The sequence below is a fragment of the Petromyzon marinus genome, chromosome 39 (assembly GCF_048934315.1).
Source record: "Petromyzon marinus isolate PM22_M1 ecotype Great Lakes invasive population chromosome 39, UKy_Petmar_22M1.pri1.0, whole genome shotgun sequence".
In the NCBI taxonomy this organism is placed as follows: Eukaryota; Metazoa; Chordata; class Hyperoartia; order Petromyzontiformes; family Petromyzontidae; genus Petromyzon; species Petromyzon marinus.
The window spans coordinates 15658008-15679081 of NC_133705.1; the positions used below are offsets into that span (position 1 = coordinate 15658008).

At 47.7% G+C, this 21074-nt stretch overlaps 1 protein-coding gene across 3 annotated transcripts in view; it reads left to right on the top strand.

Moving 5' to 3' along the window:
* The first annotated feature begins 254 nt into the window (after positions 1–254).
* The window catches only part of LOC116950456 (neprilysin), a 36896-nt gene continuing 16076 nt past the window's right edge, over positions 255–21074 (top strand). The window contains exons 1-11 of one of the 3 annotated variants that reach the window (XM_032968226.2): positions 255–1056; positions 4447–4606; positions 5688–5744; positions 8528–8689; positions 10380–10460; positions 10870–10965; positions 12432–12550; positions 13182–13250; positions 14820–14954; positions 17378–17467; positions 19434–19567. In XM_032968226.2, coding sequence (XP_032824117.1) covers positions 4504–4606; positions 5688–5744; positions 8528–8689; positions 10380–10460; positions 10870–10965; positions 12432–12550; positions 13182–13250; positions 14820–14954; positions 17378–17467; positions 19434–19567 — 1046 coding nt within the window. In that variant the 5' untranslated portion in view covers positions 255–1056; positions 4447–4503. Of the gene's footprint in view, positions 1057–2434; positions 3157–3188; positions 4607–5687; positions 5745–8527; positions 8690–10379; positions 10461–10869; positions 10966–12431; positions 12551–13181; positions 13251–14819; positions 14955–17377; positions 17468–19433; positions 19568–21074 lie in introns of those variants that run through there. The other 2 variants (XM_032968223.2, XM_032968225.2) reach the window with 2 other exon arrangements.

Here is a 21074-nt window from a genome sequence, read left to right on the forward strand (position 1 = left end):
GGCCTCAAGGACTGCCGACAGAAATAAGAGCTGCGCGGGTTCACCACTCCGCGCCGCATACGCGTGTTGAATTCACAAGGGCAATCTTCATTTGAAGCTTTCGTGACTGCAGGAATCCATACTCTTTGGTTCTTTCGGTAAAGTCACGTAGGTAGAAAATAAATCAAATAAATCACGACGTTTCGGGCGCAACACAAGCGTCCACCACCTGATGGCGGACGCTTGTGTTGTGCCCGAAACGTCGTGATTTTTTAAATTTTCGCTCGGGCACTCGCAGAGTCCTGGTCAGCCCGCCAAAGTACGGCACTTCCCGGTGGCATCTTGGTGCAAAATTCCTTGCTTTGAATTTACGCGCATTCACGCATGTATGTATATATTTACAGACAAAGTGGACCAGAGATATCAGTCATTCCACTACTCTCCTTCTACACACATTGCTTTTCATTGTTTCAGTTATCTGGGTAACATTACTTCGCAAGATCACGATTGATGCCCAACGGCGTGGCCTTCCCAAGCAGCTGCCATCATCCAGCAGTGGATTGACCATGGCTGCTGCTGCTTATGATGATGGCAGCGATTTAAATAAACCTCTTCAAAGTTGCAGCTCTGTATCACAACCACATCCCCGATGAGTCTGATGAGGCGTACGCGACACGGTGACTTAACAACAGAACGATGAGTCAATCTTAACTTCTATTGCACCGACTCACCTGCCTGACTGCGGCTGTTTTGTTGCAGTACTTGTTACACACAGACACATGACGTGACACACGTGTTAGCAAACAGCTAAGAAGCACCAAGCCCCATCAACAGTGGGCTGCACCTCAATGAGCAAAGCAACCCGATGTCTGTGTCACACAAAGCACTGCGCGCGACACGGGCGCACACCTACGGACGGATTCAGTCATGGTTTTGTACCGTGTCGTGTTTACAGATCGAGTTTTGTGTGTGTGTGTTTTTTTTTCCTGTGCCGAGCCAATTCTCAATGTCAACGTGACACATTCGAATTGCAGCGGACGAGCGAGGTGTAAAGAGAACGTTGGAGCAGACTGAAAGGTAATGTTTTAGCGACTGATTGCTGTTCGTTTCAGGTTCCGTTGTAAAATGTTTTCTAAAGGAATGCCGAGTCCTACCCAGACGTATCGGGGGGGGGGAGGGGGGGGAGAAATATATTCGCGAATGGCGTTCGTGTGCTTTGACATTAAAATGTGCGCTGGCTTCTACTGCGAACGGCGCAATGACACGATCCAGACCTTGCAAATGAAGGGTCTGTCTCGCTGAAAAGGGCATTCATATCTCGCTCCCTCTTCATCCAAGGCTGGTTTCAAGAGGTTAAGGTACCTACATTTTACCCCACCACCACCAGCAGCGAGTCATCAACGCTCTTGCTGTCTACTGAAAGCGGTGATGTCACTCGCGCATTTATGCTCTCAAGTCGAGCCTTCTCGCTGTAACAATTTACGCATAATTTACATATTTCCGATATTTACCCGAGCCGATGACAGGGATGGTCGCTGCGGCGTAATGGTGAGCACCATGGACTTGCAATCCAGGGGTCACCGGTTCGCTCTCCCGCGCGGCAGTTGTGGTAATGATGCAAGATCCCTAAATCTCTGCCCCTCTGTCCAATCAGCAGTATAAATGGTGTACGCCGCACACCAGGCAGGTCGTGAGTGGTGGGAAACATGTTTGGGGGCTCCCAGCTCAAGATGCCTGGGTCAGCAGGGAAGAGCAGGTATAACACCCCCGAAAGGAGCTCTCGAGAGTACCTTCAAATTGATAGTCCCATCGGCCAGCAGCTGTTCAAGCGATCAATCGCAGGGCTGCGCTTTTACCATCATTACATTTTTTTTTAAACTGATTAAACCACTTTTGCGGTACATTCTAAGCCAAGCTTTCTTGTTGTGACACGTCAACATATTCGACATGCAAAAACCTCGCAGCAAACGGGCAGAATGCGTAGCACGCTCCCCGCTTCAAGCACGCCGTTGACTTAAACATAATGTTTGATGTCCTTTATCTATCCACTGCTGCTGTGGGTCCTCCAACTTGCCATGTTGGTCAATGAGAGTTTGGGGGGGGTTGCCATATTTCACCACCATGCTCAGTGAGCAGATGGTGAAGTGGAGGGGCCAAAGTCGCCGCCCGGCTATCAGAACATTTGTTTCATAATCAGAATATTTATTTAAGCTGCGGGAGGATTCCGATGAGCTCTAAAGCTCTCTTTCACAGATATTAGTAGTGGCGGGTAAGATCGTTACAACAACTAACAGCACAAAAACATCGTAGCAAAATCTCTCTTGCCGCGCGACCAGCGGTGTTAGCCATGGCCTAAACTGGAACTCGGGTTCGCGAAGTTTGCTGACCCTCCCGCCACTCCCTCCCCCACCTCCCCCACCCCCCCCCCCCCCCCATACATTTCCCCATAAAAAATATAGTTTAGCATTTCTGTGTCAAAGTTAAGAATTGGCCTCTAGCATGTGACCAGAGGCACACAAGGCACCCCTCACGTTTCACAATCGGCTCTTTTGACTGAGAAACACTTCAACAGGCAAGCGTTGGTGATTCATGCTGAGATAAGATGACAACAAAGAAGCAGCAGCATCAGCAGCTTCACCACGAGAATTGTCGAACGGCGATGTCACTCCACCTCGTGTTACATTGAAGGTGGGGGGGGCGGGAGCGGGAGTAGGAAAGGGGTGCACTTACAAAACAACATAAATTGCCGCCCGTTTGACAAGAGGAAGGGAACCGCGGTAGCCCAGTGGAAAGTGTGCGATATCCTGCACACCGCCACCGATTTGGCCAAACGCCTCTCGCGTGTCGGGCAGCGCAGGAACGGGTGCCGGTGGAGGTGAGGTTGAAACACCGGCGCGGCTTTGTTGACTCGACGGAGGGAGCCGCGCGCGTGCGAGAGAGACAGAGAGAGAGAGGAGGGATTTTTTGCGGGTTTGCCGGTTTTGACGGAGCGTTGGAGGGGAGATGTGGGCGGTATGGAAAATGACGAAAGTGCACGTCGCGCACAGGAAGGTGATCTCACGCTGCCCACCGTGAAGTGAACTTCGATCAGACCCGGCCTTATAAATTTGGCCACGCAGCAGCCCAAAGTGCTTTAAGACTCCCTCCCAAACGGTACGGGCAGGTGATCTCGATAAGGTGAGTTGATCATCCGTGTGTGTGTGTTGGGGTGTTTTTTTTTGGTACAGAGATCCCGAACAACAAGACAGGCAATGTGGTGTGCAGGCATTTTCCTATTGGGAGAGAAGCGTGCAATCGTCGCTGAGTTATTAATTGTCTCGCACACGTGAATATCTTGTTTCCACTTTGACACATTGTTCAATGTTGAGACTGATATACTCTCGTAAATCATAATTAAATTCCGGGTATTCTGTAAAAAATATATATATATATTTTATTAACCAAGCACCACAAAAAACAGGCGTGAAGTTGCAGTTGTCTTTCATAATTAGTTTTGTTCATGCAATGGACAACCTCTTTTTGTGACATTTCACCCAAAAAGTGTGTAGATCATTTATTTTATTTTACAGAAAATACGTTTTGGTCCTACGTAAAGCAGTGTGGGATTAGTAGGTTTGTACCTCGCCATCTTTATCATAACGTGCTAATCATCCTCATAGTCCTCATTTGATTATTTAGAATTTTATTTTAGATATAAATTCATGCAACTTTTTTTCTCCATTTTACCCTTTTACCGAAGCATAGAACAATTTCCAACCCGAAAAAAAAACTACCGCTGCCCTAACCCCCAAATCACAGGCCGCACGCGTCCGTAATCACGACGATGGCTGGCATATGCCTGGGGTGGCTGGTCTTTTACAAATCACGAGAGGGGTGTCTGTGGTCGGAGAGTCACGCGGGAGGGTGAAGATCCGCACATTTTTGGTCGAGGTGGGGGTAGAATTTATACTTTAAATCGCACGATTACAGCGTACAATAGATATACTCCATTGAACGTTCAATATACATTTTCTCGATCCGGTCACGGTTTCTTATCTAGTATTAAAACATATTTCGTTCAATGTGTAAACAATTAAAATTGTACACAATAATAGTTAACAGCTCATTATTATTCCAGCTAAACGGTTAACCATTCACACGTTGCTCTTAACTAAATAAACAGGCAATGCCCCACGGGATATCTAATCGGTTCCACTTGCACAGATCAATCATGCATCCCTTTAGCCTGCGCTTAGGAAATGTTATTCAAAGTAACGAAAAAAAAGAAACGTCAAAACGTGAGCCCAAGTGACTTCGACCCTGTGTTTTAGACACACGGCTGTAGCAAAAAGAAAGTGCAAGGAGAGCACCTGGAAAACTTTGATTAACCTTGGAATTTGTGAGCGAGCTTCGATTTTTTTTGTTTTGTCGTGTGTTGACGCGCGTGTGCGCACTTGCGCGCTCCAAACTCGCGTGATTTGCTCGCAGTGCTCGGTCGCGCAAAGGTCAAGAAAAGGGGCGAAAGGGCGATCGTGCACAGCAAGCATGTCCAAGAAGAGGGCTGACCCCAAGGTGATCGGCCTGTCGGTCACCGTGGGACTTCTGGCCATCGCCCTCATTGTGTTCATCGTCCTCTTTGCCACCAAGGGTACGTTGCTTTCATAACCTTTCGCACTCACACTCGCGGGCAACCTCCCCCCCCCCCATCGTGCCCCCGCCCTGCTCAACCCCCGCGTTGCGCATCGAACGGGTTGCTTGCTGCCCCGGGGGACACGGTCCGGTAAACGTCCCCCCCCCACCCGGGGATTGTGTGGAAGCGACGGTGGCTCTCTCTCTGCGTAGCCCGATCCGATGAACGAGAGAGCGTCCGCCGGGTTCCGCCCGTGGACGCAAAGGCACGGCAGTGGAACACCATAGTGCGAATGGCACAATGGGCAAATGAAGGAGTGCTCGATTTTGTTCCTGCTTTTTTTGTTTCGACCAACGCCAACACGTTTGTTTTATTTGTCACACCAATGACCCCGTTTAGCCAGCTGTGCCCGGATGTTTTACGAAGGGAGATCCCCGTGGTGCCGTGATCACAGCAACAAACAAAAGACACACATACCCGAACGAGTGTTTCGCTCGTCCGACTCGGGGTTCGGTTTGTGCGATTTGGCACATATGCGGGCACATCTATTTCTACTCTAAATTTGCAATGTGCGGTTTGAATTCACTCATATGCTGCAACGCGGACAGACGTGAGATGTTGTTTTTGCTTATGTATCTTCGACTCGGCAGGCAGCTTTCTCCACGCGGGGTTTCGCCTTTTGCACCATTTTTTTGGAATGCATCTACCACTACCACCGCATAGAGCGAGGGGAACGTGTCCAGGGCCCTTAAGGAACGTTGCATCATGAACAAACGGGGTGTTTCATGGTCGTAAATGAAACGAGCGCGAATAAGTAAATACAAACTGTGCAAATATAACATGAGAGCAAGAGGCACCAGAAAACGTTAGGTGCAGGTGCAAGTTAGCTCGATATTTTAGTGTAACGGCGACGTAAAACGCACGTTAATTTTAAAGGACAGTGAGGACAGACTCCCAGGCAAGATTGTGTATCCAATATTAGTTCCTTTAAAATTAGATCTGCACGCCTGCAAGATTACAGCCTTACCGAATACTTAATCATCATCGATTTATCGTTTGCATCGATGTTGCGTGTTTTTTTTGTGTGCGTTTGCTGCAGAGACGTCAACTCCCCCGGCTCCGGGCGCCTGCACGAGTCCAGACTGCACCGTATCAGGTGACTGTGCGACGGCCTTCTTGTGCCCGGGCCCTACGCCCACGATAACTTATCACTGCGGCTCACTCTCGCGTTGTGGCAAGAGCGCGCTACCCGCCCGCTCCCACTTGTCCCCGATCAGAATTTCCGTTCGCCCAAAGTGATGAGACAAACAGAACCCAAATGCGCATTCCTCAAAATACAGTAGAGGCCAGCGGCTCGCCACAATGGAAGGACCCGTTTACTGGCCTCCACCGCCAGTACGCATTGTTACACGTGAAACTATTGCTGTGGATGTTTTTTTTTATCGTGCTCTAAAGTATAATTCGGTCCCATTTCATATCGCGTTTGAATTCTCGATTATTTGATTCGGGGGGGACGAGTGGGGGGGGGGGGGGGGGGCGGGCAGTATGCTTTGCATCCAGCAGCTCTGGAGTATTAAATTCAGAATCAGAATCTGTATCTAGAATGGCGGAATCCGATTAACTATGACGCTCTTTTTCACAGATGTCCAGTCGGTGGGCACAGGGTCAGAAAGTTACAATGAGTGACGCGCCCAGCAGACAATCCTCCCACTTGATTGCATTTAGCAGGCGGATGCATTGATGACGAAGCAAACGTTCAATAAATGAGAAGTTACAGAGAGATTTTAAAAAAATGCGTTTGCGTGGAGTTAACGCGTTCCACCGTGCGTCTGTCTTCAGAAGAGTTTCGCTAACAGCACGTGCAGCTGTCAGGTGCAAAAATGACATGAGGATTATTTGAATGATTTATAAATTGGTTTCTCTGGGGCTAGATCATGGTAGGTGTAATGCAAATTCGAGCAATACACTTAAAATGTCAATTCGAACTCTTCCAGACGTGCACAGGACGAGGTTCGTGAGAGAGTGCTCCCTGGTTGACAGACGGACAGAACCAATGCGTGTACACGTTCATCCTTTGTTCGGAAGAGTGAACAAGTGAAGCCGTGTTTTAGTCAGATGTTGATCAGAAGTGCCCGGCATAAAAAAAGCGATGTTGAATGAGCTGTTGTTAAACTATCGTCAGTGCCTGCACCTTGCCTCGTATTTATTTGAAACCAGCTAAGGGCCACACTGAGCTATTAGCCTTTTTTTTAGTGGGCACACATGATGGCTCATCAAAGTGACTTCATCATCATCAGTTATGGAACTTTATCGTTGCAGCAACATAATCTCATCAGATGCAGATTATAATAATTTCACAGCCCTTTGTCAATCCACTGCTGGATGAAGGAAAACAATCCACCCCAATGCCATCTAGGCCATGATAATTATTTGACCAAACTTCACAATGGTGTGGGATGCGATGTCGCGCACCCACATTGCGGTCCGCTCAGTCGAGGGTTCATAGCGCTAACCCCTACATTACCACTCCCTACATGATGATGATGAACATACACACACACACATATACACTCCTTGAGACACAAACAGACAACTGCCACCGAGTGCGGTTCTTATGTAACTCGTGACAGGTACAATTATGTGTGTGTCACTTTTCGTCGTTCAGAAGCAAGTGGCAATTACCCTCCCAGCGTGATTGCTGTAAGTTTTGTCTGTCCACATGACTATGCATGTAGCCGTTCAGGTTTTTGACAACACAGTCTATTCACTGCTCACTTGATAGCCACAAACGACAGTTAACATTAGCTCTCATTGTGTTCTTAAAAATCAACGCGATTTCCTTCACGAACGAGCACGCCGCGCTCACCGCCTCTTTACAGCCCTGAGCAAGGGGTAGCGATTCCACATTCCTATGACGGGAGATGACTCTATCCACAGGACAACCACTATTGACTTCCCCGCTGTGGTACTCATTTTATCGACGCCCAGAGAGATGATGGTCTGAATCAACCCCCATCCACTATTTTAACTCCGAACCGTACGATTGATTGTGAGCCGCTCGCTCGACTACTGGCCATTGGGCTCCCATTTGCTTATCCATCAAATGATTGAATGATTGATGTTGCAAGCTATAGCGATATATATTGATATAGAGTCTCCTCTTGTGTGTGCGTATGTGTGTGTTTTATATATATGGGGAGCGGTAGTGTAGTGGTTATCGTGCTGCTCTACGAACCTGGTGACCTGAGATCGAATCCCGATCACGGCCAACACCAGTGACGATTATCTGAACCGGTCCTGGGCCTCCCTAAGTTGAGTCAGCCTCAAATGAGTACCTGGTGCGGTGTGTAGTAAACATCACCACTGGGGAGACAAAGGCGGCCGTGCATGATGTTGGCCACCCACCCCCTCGTGTGCTTTTTCCAGCCTTCATAGTTGCTACTCGCGAACAGCACTTTCCCTAACAGCATGTTAAGGCTACACGGGGGATATTTGTCTTTGTTATATTTCGACATCTTTAAGTTGATGGTTAGCCCGCTTGCCACTGTCGCGGCAGAGCGCCGTGGGGCTCGGCGTTTGGGATTCCACCGCTGGCTGCCAACACTTTGGGCCGCTCTAAGAAGTGGCTCCGCCTGCTGCTTATTAAACAACGTAACGAGAAAAACGACGGGATTCACAAGAGTCAGCCATTCCGGGCCGGTGGTATTTGTCAAAATGTTGCCAATATTTATTTTGTTATTCCAAATGACGGAAAAAAATTAAAGTAGCGCTGACAATGCTCTCCTGGGATGCATCCCACGCCAGTTGTGGCTCATTGCTGAGCAGCGGATGGCTTTGGGATGATGATGATGATTTTAACGATGATGATGATGATGACAATGACGATTATTTTCACACCGATAATGATGTTGATGGTGGCGATGATTCTCGTTTTCTTAGCGGCGCGAATCCTGGAGAACATGGACCCGAGCGCGGACCCCTGTAAGGATTTCTACAAGTACGCTTGCGGAGGATGGCTCAAAAAGAACATCATCCCAGAAACCAGCTCTCGTTACGGTGTCTTTGACATCCTGAGGGATGAATTAGAAGTTGTCCTGAAAGGTAAAAAAACGATCGTCAAGCGGTGTTCAGCCCATGCACGTTACACTGCCGCTGCTCCTAACCCGATTGCTCAAAGATGGGCGGCAGTAGTGTGTGGCGTAAGCTCGGGAGAAGGCACAGTTTAACTACCACAGCTCACTGTGGCAAATTAGACTAAGTCCTGGTCACTTGAGTTTTCACAGGGGCATGCAACATCAACTCGAGATGCTCAACGCGCAGCCCAAACCATAATGACCTCGCTCGAAGCGACCGTTTATTAATTTAGCGTGTCTAAATAAACAAACAAAAACTATTTTGGTTTTAATTTTACCAGGGTAAGTCCAACTGAGCTATATGGATCTTTTTCAGAAGCGACCTGGCCACAAATGATAAGTTCAACGAAGTGGCTTATCACCTACGTGACTTTACCGAATAGAACCAAAGAGTATGGATCCTTGCAGTCACGAAAGCTTCAAATCTAGAATTGAATCACGTGGAAATTTATAGCAGCCAAATACTCTAAACGCATGTTTCTAAATTTGGAGGGAAAAACCGAAGGATCCATGAGAAGAATCCACAAGACCACAGGGAGAGAGAGAGACACGCAAACTCCAACTATAAGCAGGCGTCAGGGTCGGGATTGAACCCACAACCTCCTGTATACCAGGCGAGGTAGTTAACATCTCTGTTTCCTGTTGCCTGGGTGAAAGGTGGTGGGGCTATGATCCTTGCCCAACCCTGGCCAGCTTACTCAAAAGCTCAATAAATTAAACTAAATGCAGGGATTAGAATGTATATCCCATTCATGTGAAACGTAGGTGGTGATTCTCAGTTGACGAAAATCCATATAATGTGGCATCCACACCACTGCTGCATGCATTGCGTTTTAGTGCTCTGCTTGGAGAGTTTAATCAAGGAAGAAAACATGTATTTTGATTTAAAGCTTTCGTGACTGCAGGGATTCATATTCTTGGTTCTTTCGGTAAAGTCACGTAGAAGGGAAACAATAAAATAATAAAAATATAAAACATGTATTCTCAAGATAAAACATTTTTACCTGTCTTTCATTACCATTTTTCTTTCTGCAAATATTTATTCATCTAAACGTTACAGTTGTTTGATTGTTATTATTATTATAATAAGGTGCGCTCCGCCCTCTGTATATTTCATGCAAAAGTAGGGGTTGCATCTTTGCAATTTTGGTCGGTGTGTGTGTGTGTGGATCAGATTTGTATTTGTGGGGAGCGGTGGCGCAGCGGTTAGCGTGCTGCGCTTACGAACCCGGCGTCCCGAGTTCAATTCCCGCTCCATGGCCAACGTCAGTGACTAATATCTGGACCCCTTCTCAGGCCTCCCTTAGGTTGACTCAGCCATGCATGAGTAGCCGGTGTGTTGTGTAAACATCGCCACTGGGGAGACAAAGGCGATCAGGCGTGGTTCTGGCCATCCACCCCCTCGTGTGCTGTCCCGGCCTTCATAGATGATCGCTAACAGCACTTTCCCCGACAGTCTGTTAAACGCTATATGGGCAATTTTTGTCTTCGATTTGTTTTACCAGACTTGTGTGACTTTATTGGCACTGGGTATATGCTTGGCATGCGTCCGAGAATTGTAAAGTCCGGATAATAAGGCAATATAGTCTGTTTAATTATTCTGGCTGACCGTTAAAATATCACAGCTCACGTGACTTGGTGGATGTCTGCTCTGACAGCTGTTCTGGAGAAGTCTGATGATGCAGCACGTGATGCTTACAAGAAATCAAGGACACTCTACGCCTCTTGCATCGATCAAGGTGAAGGCTCTATGTGATTCCCTCTACCATACAATGGGAATACTTTTGTAGCCATATGATACATCAAGAGGCACGTGTATATCTCAAGGCACCGTAGATAATATGAGAATGGTGGTGGACGGTCGGCTGGGGTGGTCAGCTGTCTCTTGAGTTTGAACTTAAACTTGGACTCGATAAGTCCTCGGGCGATTGGTTAAGGGAAAGAGTTCCAGACAGTGAGGACAGCAGAGGAGAAGGAGTGACCTCCTACTTGATGTTATTTTATGACGCGGAGAATGAGCGTATAAGCTAACCGAGGTCTAAGAGGCATGAATGAGACGCAATAATGTCAGAGTTTGCATCGATAAATGCCGCAGCATTCTTTGCGGTTAACAAAATAAATGGAAATGCCCTTGTTTGTGTGTGGTAGAAAAAATCGAAGCCCTCAATTCCCAGCCACTGCTCCAACTTCTTGGAAATGTGAATGAATGGCCGATCGCAACCGTGAACTGGAATACGACCCAAGGTAATGTGGACGCCACTTCCTCACGGGCGCGTGCCACACCAGGCATGCGCACGACGCTCGGCATACTGGCACAGTGGATTGGCACACGGCTTCACTATTTATGAACCCCACGGTCTGAGTTGGATTTCCGGCAACAGCCCACGCCAGTTGCTGAGCGATATATGAACCGGTTGAGGACTCTCAGCTCACCACCAACCCCACACCAGCAGGGGTGGTGAAGTATGGTCAACGGATGTTGCCTGGAGGGAGACGTCATCCAGCAGCGGATTGACACAGGGGTGCAAATTATTGAAAATATCAGTTGTGTGCTGTGCTAGCAACGAATTGGCATGTTATGTTTACGTGAAAAACCTAAAATGGCTGTGTCGGGTGGTGGCGGGTTTAACGACACATTTATATGTTTAAGCGATCTAACCCAAAAAAAAACCTCTCATGGATGACATTGGTCGCGAAAGCCTACGTGTTAAATTAAGTTGTTTTGCTTGTTTAACAGTATATGCTCTTACAATTACTCAACAAAAATATACCTATTGCAAATCAATCGAATGACTTGCGGTCAAAAAGCACTCAACAAACACGTGGTTGCCCCCCCCCCCCCCCGCTAGAACTGAGTAAACGGATTTGACCTTCGCTAAACGTCTGGGTAGCTTGTCGTTAAGATACCGTATCTCATTCGCGGCGGAGCCCAGGTACGACGTGCGCGTTGGAATTTAGACTCGGAAAAAATATATATCTGCTGAGCTCTGGGTGATGCCGCGTGTAATCGAGTGGACGCTGAACTAGTTCGAAACGCAGGACGCTTGCAGCGTTGTGCAGAAATGTAATTAAATAAAAATAAAACCCATCCCGCGAGGGATTTGCCTTCGCTCATCCCGCAGAAGCCAGATTCACCAACGAGCGAAATCCTTCCGCGCCGCTTGCCAAGCTGCCTAGCAGCTGTAGCCTTTGCGCGACAACGCTGACGTTCCGCTCGATTGCCGATGTCGCTTGAGCCGTTTGTGTTTACTGTTTGAAGTCGACGGCGATGGGGGTTTTTTCCCGCGAGGTACGTGCTTTGCCATCGCTCGGTGTCTTTTTTTCGAAGTATGTCGCGTCGCAATTGCTGCGTCGACGGAGTTTCCAGTGTTCACGCGTTCATCAGTAAGGCTGCCTTAAAAAGGAACGGATAGATTTACACCCCAGCAATCGGCAAACTTTTGGGGCAATGCGCCTTCCTCAGAGCACGTGTGGTCTCCTACGAGGAAGGTGCCATGAAGAAAGGGCCATTAGCCCGAAACGTCTCCTGCCATGTACGTTTCCCTTTTTTGAAGGTCACACGCGGGGTGTTGCTGACGAACGTGTTGAGAGTATATTCGTCAGGCGTGCTCGTACGCCACTGCCAACGCAGGAGCAGCGGCATCCCCAGCACAATGTCTTTTATTCTACAGTCGAGATGTTTGGGATTTATTTTTTCTCCCACCCCACAGGACCCACGTGGATCTTTGAGAAAAACCTTGCAAATCTGGCCAAGAAGTACAGGGTGCGACCGATCGTCAACACCTATGTCGGGATCGATGACAAAAACTCAACCGCCTACATCATCAACGTGAGTGGCGCGCGCTCGTGAGAGTGTGTGGGAGGAGGAGTGGTGCTGCAGTGGTGGGCGCACTTGCGCTAATAACCCTGCGAACCGAGTTAAATTCTCGTTCACAGCCAACGCCAGTGACTCAGCCTCAAATGAGTACCTGGTGCAGTGTGTAATTATCCCAACTAGGGAGACAAAGGCGGCGTAGTGCTGGCCACCTGACCCCCGAGTGCGCCATTCCAGCCTTCATTGGTGCTCGCTGACAGCACTTGTCCCAACAGTCTGTTCAAGGCTAAACGGGGGATCTTTGCCTTTGGTGTGAGAGCAGAGTGCTCGGCGCGTTACCATTCAAGCCATTCCACAACTATTGAAGTACAGTCAAGCGTCGCATATCCGACTCGCTGCGGACTGATGTACAGGCAGATATTTGAAAAAGTCAGATATGTGAACGACTACACGTCACAGCTACTGCACTGGGTGCACGTGTAGGCAATTAATTGGTCAGGGCAGATAAGTTACTGTCGGATATGCGATCTTGAAATGTATTTTCTTTTGAGCCCGAAGCATTATATGATGAATGTGGTGTGCGTGTGTGTGTCGTGCGTGTGTGCGTGGTGTGACACGAACTTTCTCTTCACATTGCTCGTTCCAGATTGACCAGCCAGGCTTTGGCCTGCCCTCCAGAGACTATTACTTCTCAGAGACAGAAAGCTACGTCAAGGTACAACTTATAGCAAAACAAAAGCCAGAAAGGCCAGCGAAATCCGCGAACGTGCCAACAAGGCCCTCTCGACCTCGCCCGGCGCGTTTTTTGGAATCGCTTCGCACGCCGTTTGGCGCGACGTCCGACGTTTCGCTCAACGTGCCTGGAGCTTCGTTCTGGGGGAACCGTGGATTAATTTTTCCGTGAATCCACGTCAGAGAAACCATACGGCAGCCCTCTTCCCCCCGCACCTCCGATTAGCACGGTTGGCAACGTACAATGCAATACAACTTCTGAAGGCCTTGCTGAACTCTTTGATCGCTACAAGTCAAATACACTGCCCGCCGTGCCGTCTATTTCCAGGGAACTCATCGCGGGGTTAGTGTGCTCGGCTGGCAATTGAACGTTGGCCCCAAGGTTAAATTCGATTGGTGATCCACTTAGTCCATCAATTCACATTTCCTTGGCGTGGTGCTGCAAAGCGGGACACGAGTTAACTTTGAGAGAAACAATAGTCACGTGCAGACAGTTCTCTAAGCAACTGAAGGTGCCTGTCGGTAGGAGGCAACTGGGGAAACACGTCAGAGTTTCTACGCCGAGTGCTGCGATTGGTCAGGACCGTTGACGAGTGTTCGGCATGTGGGAAGGGAGCAGAGTGACCAGAGGAAATGCCATGCTTATGGCAGGGAGATAACTCGAAGCTCCACACAGATGGATCCAAGCCCATTGCTGTACTGCCAATCCACTGTCCACCGAGCAGCGCAGACCTGAAACACATTGGTGTTTCTAAGCAGTCTCCCATCCAAGTAGTAACCAGGCATATGCCCCTTTAGCTTGCACAATCGGCGCAGGCTGTATTGGTAATAGGCATTTGGTTATCGGAAGTAATTGCGCCGTGTCCATGCTTAAGTACACGCCGTGTTAATCGAGTCACACCCGGAGGTTCCACGGTGGAGAGATATGAAGTACCAATCCAGACCCTGACGCCTGCTGCTGTTTATTTGGAGTTTGCATTTTCTCCCCGTGGTCGCGTGGATCTTTCTCCAGATCATCCGGTTTTCCCCTCCACATTTAGAAACATGCGTTCAGAGTATTCAACTGCTAAAATTTCCACGCGATAAGCCACTTCGTTGAGCTATCATTTGTGATAGCTAGATCGCTTCTGAAAAAGAGCTATATAGCTCAGTGGGGTTTACCTGGTAAGATAAAAAACATAGTTTATTTTTATAGCTTATTGTAGTCACGCTGACCTGCCCTCTACTGTTAGACAATACTGCATTGCGGAACGGTCCTGCATACACAGTGTGCCACGTAGGGATGGCTGCCGCTAGGCGGGGTTCCATAGGCTAGACCACTCCAGATCAATGGAATTGTTGATATGAGATAATGTGATAAGGTAAGGCGCGTTGAGATGCTGGGGAATGTTATTGGCCTGCGAATGCGAATCGTCGCGTGACATCAACGATGTGGATGACATTTTGACGAAGATTTGCACCTAATTCTGATTTCATCATCATCATCATGATTATGCACATTTATGATTATAAATATGATTATGAATATTCATGATCGCGTTTTGATGTTTAGGCTCGGGAGGCATACAAAGATTTCATCGTGGCGATCGCCAACATCGTGCGGAGAGACAAGGCGATTCCTGACGACGATGTGTTCGTGCGGGAACAAATGGAGGGGCTCTTCAACTTTGAGAAAAAACTCGCCGAAGTAAGTTGGCGTCAACTTGCGAAACAGGCGGTCCCGATGGTGTTTGCCGCGTTGTCCCTTTACGTCAGTGGTTCTGAACCTGGGTTGCACGCACCGCCCTGGTGGTGCCAGATGCCCTCTCTGAGGGCCAAAGGGGTGCGGGGCTGCAAGAAAGGTTGAGAACCACTGCTGTGCGTCAACAACATGCGTCTCATCTGTGAGCGCAAAACGGGTCTGTGGCAACGGTGTGTTGAACAAAATACACGTTACCCCGACTATATGTTACCCCGACTACACGTTACCCTGACTACATGTTACCCCGACTACACGTTACCCCGACTACACGTTACCCCGACTGCACGTTACCCCGACTATATGTTACCCCGACTACACGTTACCCTGACTACATGTTACCCCGACTACACGTTACCCCGACTGCACGTTACCCCGACTACACGTTACCCCGACTGCACGTTACCCCGACTACATGTTACCCCGACTGCACGTTACCCCGACTACATGTTACCCTGACTACACGTTACCCTGACTGCACGTTACCCCGACTACATGTTACCCCGACTACACGTTACCCTGACTACACGTTATCCTGACTACACGTTACCCCGACTACACGTTACCCTGACTACATGTTACCCCGACTACACGTTACCCTGACTACACGTTACCCCGACTACACGTTACCCCGACTATATGTTACCCCGACTACACGTTACCCCGACTACACGTTACCCCGACTGCACGTTACCCTGACTATATGTTACCCCGACTACACATTACCCCGACTACACGTTACTCCGACTACACGTTACCCTGACTACACGTTACCCTGACTGCACGTTATCCCGACTGCACGTTACCCCGACTACACGTTACCCTGACTATATGTTACCCCGACTACACATTACCCCGACTACACGTTACCCTGACTACACGTTACCCCGACTACACGTTACCCCGACTACACGTTACCCTGACTACACGTTACCCTGACTACACGTTACCCCGACTGCACGTTACCCCGACTACACGTTACCCCGACTGCATGTTACCCCGACTGCACGTTAACCCGACTGTATGCTACCCTGACTACACGTTACCCTGACTACACGTTACTCAGACTGCACATTACCCCGACTGCACGTTACCCCGACTACACGTTACCCCAACTGCACGTTACCCCGACTGCACGTTACCCTGACTGCATGTTACCCCGACTGCGAAGGTTAAGAGAGGAGTTTGCAATGCCGTGCGCTTAAATATTTTTTTTCGTCGTTTTCAGTTTGACCCGTAAACTTGAGCTCTCGTTGGCAAAGTTAATCTCGTTTTGTTGACTTTGTCTTGGGAAAAGTAAACACTGCGCTTCTTGCTGGTGGGGAAGATAGTGAGAATCTAAGGCCACCACCGGTGAGACGAGACGTGCGCTGATTGTTGACGCACGTTGTTGTGTGCACGCTGGTGGTGGATTATTTCAGTGGCTTTCTCATTTGCTCTGCGTGTTCAACATCAACGCAATATCCTTCTGGTCGTGGTGAAAATGGCAACTTTTTTTGCGAGCGTGGATCAAGTCTGTGCAGCCAGCCAAGAACATCATCGGATGCGGGATTTACCATTATAAGTGCGATGATATCCGTGTATGCCCAATTGACTCGTTGAATGTGTCCTCGTTAAATTGTGCAAACCAATGAAAGAACCCCATCATAAATTGGTTGTCAGATAAGAGGACCGGAGGCTAAATTGAAAATATATATAATTTGTAATTTCCTTTTGAAAATTTATTTTCCCGAGTATTATTCCAATTGGGCTATTGGTGCCAACGTCATGATACGGATGAGCAACTCCGTGCTTGAGAATCACCTGTGGAAGGAGATGTCACAGCACTACTGATATCCTTTCACATTTACCTCTCTCTATCAGCACATTAGGGTTGCACTTTCTCGAATGGTCTCTTACAGGAAAACAATTTTACAGACTAACGGCTAAACCGATGTTTTTATTTATTGCCACGATTAACAATTAAGTTAACAAACCAACATTTAAGCGAATGTTTTTTTTTTGTTGTGCATGCAGTTACTGATGACGGGGTTTGGTAGCCATCAACTAAAAACCCTTCATAGCCCGGTTTTTATTCATGGGTGGCTGAAAACTCACGTTAAAACTCAGCTCTGATCCCCGGCCCATCTGTCCACCTTGTTTACAAATCATTTCACGTCCGCACACAAACCGGTACTGAGCGCGCTCAAGTACCATAAATGTTAAAGCTCACACTTAAAAAATAAATTACATTCGGCAACCATGGACTTAATGATCGTGTGACTCCTGAATGACCGATAACGCCATCATGTCGCCCTGTGTGTCAATGTATCGGAGTGAATCTGTCATAATAGCAATCATGATAATGATGTGTGCCTGTTTCGTTCCACCAGGCATCTACCCCAGATGAGAACAGGACCGATATCACATTGATCTACCACAAGATGAGTCTGTCAGAGCTCAGCACCAACTACAGCATTGGCGTAAGTAGCACGGAGCCCCACGATGTCAACTGGCTTTGCACTCCAGGCGTGGTCATCATATATCCGCTGCTGTCATGCCACGTCCAGCGGTACGCACTGGACTTGCAGCACAAAAGGTTGCCAGTTCAATTCCATCTCCTCCCGCTGCTGCCTGCAGTTGAAACAACTCACAGCGCCTCACCCACCGTGCCACCCACCCACCGTGCCTCTCCCCCCCCCACTCACCTCCGTCCACCCAGCAGTATATTTTTGTTTTAACCGCAGTTAGTTGATCGGCAGGCCATGTTTGGTGGGGTAAAGTGTGGGCACTCCCACATCTTCAAAGGTGTCTGTGGCCAGCTTGGGTCGAGGGGCTAAAAGAAGATAATCTCGGGAGGGCCCTTTTCTTATAACGGATGTAGCGTCTCACGGCCACAAGAAGGTGAATTACTTAGACCACTTGCAGATGATTCAGATTGAACGTCTTTAGAATTAGACTTCTACCAAGTCAGAAGTATCGGCAGAGATAACCCGGAGAGCAAAACCAGTCAATTAACTGTAATGTAATTAGGCGGGTTAAAAACGCGTCCGTTTTTTGTGATCCGATTTTCTTGTTATTGGCATCGATTTGGCTGTGGTTGCAACACATTTTAACCCTCTCACTCTTGTCGAACATCATTGCAATATACGTCAGTCACTCGTTCAGACAGTCAGTCATTGTCGTCTATGGGTAAGTGAAATACTACATGTTTAACTGAGAAATAATTATGCATTGTTTTAAATATGCTCATCGTTAAAATATATATGCGCGAGCTGTATAGATGTCCAGCAAAAGGGGCATTGTCGTTCAAGCACTCAACTCACGGTCAGAAGATTATGAGATCAGTTTGGTCAAAAGTCGACTTGGCCAATCATTCCTTCACGGATCATAAAATATGTACCGCTTACACTGCAGCTTAAGCGCTGACAAAGGGGATTAATGCCACCTAAGTTATTGTTTCAGTACAGATATACTTCAGTTTGACTTTGAGCTTTGCTAATTTTGGAACGCAAAGCCAAAACCGCAAACATTTGAAGTTACTCCAGTTCCCAAAAAGTCACAAGATACACGGGATATCGTGGGATTCCGAAATCTCAAACATAATTTCTCTACATCTGAATAGCTGTAAACAAAAATTAAATACCACCACCTGAAACTGACATTTCTGACTTTCTATTTGTATATTTTTTTATATGTATACATACCGGGAAAATTACTTGAGATGGAAACATTTCATTTGCATGGGTTGGCCCAGGGTGTCAAGTGACACACGCATAGCAAACGCGTAACTGGCACGTATGCACGAACGTCTGACGGTCTGCCAACGTATTTTGGCGTACGTTTATGTGGCAAAGTGTGCACACGGAGAGTCGAGAAGACGGAACGCGGCAGCCTGGGCGGCGCTTGTCCATCGCAGCGCAGTCGCGTACACACAGATAAACGCAGCGCAGTCGCGCACACACAGATAAATGCAGCGCGCCGCCAGCTCGTACAGAAGGTCCTCTCGTAGGCGTGTGTGTGTATGTTGAACTTCTTTCGCATCACGGTACGTAGCCAACCGTGCTCATCCGAGGTAAGGGGGGAAGGACAACAAACTAAACACAGTAGGCAGTTATAAAGAAATGAGTTTGTCAATCTAGACGATTTAAAAGTGCATAGCTTCAATGGCTTCCTAATATCCAGACGCCCACAGAAGCGCATCTGCAAGTGTGTTTTAATTAAGCATTTAAATAAATCGAGACTCGTGGCATATTTTAGGTTTTATGAGAGACTTGCTAGAATTCCCCAATCCTTCATTACCCTGATTGCTTTTGCACGTAGCCTAAATCCCCCAAAGTTACCTGGTAGTTCATGTGCAACAACTTTACGTTGCACACTTATTTGCCACTTTGATAAAAAGGTTGACTATGCATTATGATGTCGTAACTTACTCTTTGATACTTTCAGAATTTTTCCTGGCTCACCTACATGAAGGACATCTTTATTGATATCAAAGATATTAGTAGTGCCGAAAACATCGTGGTCTATGCACCAGAATACTTGATCAAACTGAAAACCATCCTGGAAGATGAAACACCGAGGTACCGACATCTCATATTTACACGATGGAACTTGATCATGTTACCGTTTGCCTGTGTGATGTGCACACTACAATCTTGCAACCTTACTTAATTTCTGGTAACGATACAAAGCACTCTGGATTTAAAGCTTTCATGACTGCGGTAGCAGTTACATTGGGGAAACGAAACGACATGTCTCGGACCATGTTCGCGAACACAAGGCAGATTTGAAACATGGCAGAACCAATACCTCTGCCGTGGCTGATCATTGTTATAACGCAGTGGGCTCGCACGCTATTGTTTTTTTCCGAGACCAAGGTACTCTGCAAACCTTCGGGCTACCATCAAAGATTTGTCCATGAAGCCATCCAGATATATAAACACAGAGACAATTTCAACCAATAAGATGGGTATAAGCTGAACAATAATTGGAAGGACGTTATTAACCAAGCAAAGTCGTAACTTGCTGTGGTGCTTCCATTCTTCCCTGCCGTTTGGCTGTTATCTCCGACTCTCTGAGTTGCATTGCCCTGTTGGGTGCCTCTGCATTAACGGGCTGGGGTCTCACTAACATGGCCACCTCTGCTCCCTTAGCCTCGATGTATCGATGGTTCTGGCTGTGTGATGGGCTGTGTGTCTCACTTGCGCGACCACCGTTGCGGTGGTTCCCTTGCGTGGACGTGCTTGCTTCTCACAGCACAGTTGGCAGCGCCGCAGCTTGTGTTGCACATAGACATGACATTAACTTGCAAATCCCACTAATCTCTCTGCCTATTCTCTCCCATCAACATAGTGCTAATCTCCCATTAACACTGCTGTTGTGCGGGACGGTGCTCTTGTGCGGCGACAGAAGCTAATTTCATGCTAATCTCTCTCCCTAATCTCTCTCTCCCTAATCTCCCCCATTAACACAACTGACGTGCTTGCGTCCGGGGATGGAATTCCTTTCTAGCTCAGACCCCGCCTGCTGGCCCTTCGCCACATGAATAACCTCTTTGTTGTTGTAACAGCTCTCTCGCTGGTTCAGCAGTTCCACTGCTTGATTGTATTTTATCCGCCTGAGGACGACCGCTTGTGTTGCGATCGAAACGTCGTGATATATTATTATTTTATTTTAATTTTCTACCTACGTGACTTTACCGAAACGAACCAAAGAGTATGGATACAAAACACAAATGCCAATTGAAGCAATGGCAATTGTTTGAAATTATGATTGATACAATGCCAATTGAAAACACCAATGGCATTTGAAATCCGAGTCTTTACCTCAGTCTTCCTTCTCATCATCATCGTTCATGATCTATCCACTGCTGGATCAATCACTTATCTTCATGCTTATGTCATCCTCGTGGTCTTGCGATGTAACAATCGATGTAGCATCTAAACGCGAGTTGACTTTATCGCTCCATCGCTGTGTTGGATGCACCCTCAGGGCGTGTTCCCTCCTTTGGCTCTCACTCCGCCGTTAGTCTCCACCACCAGCCACTACAATCATCATCACCATCATCATCCCTGCTAATGACGTGTC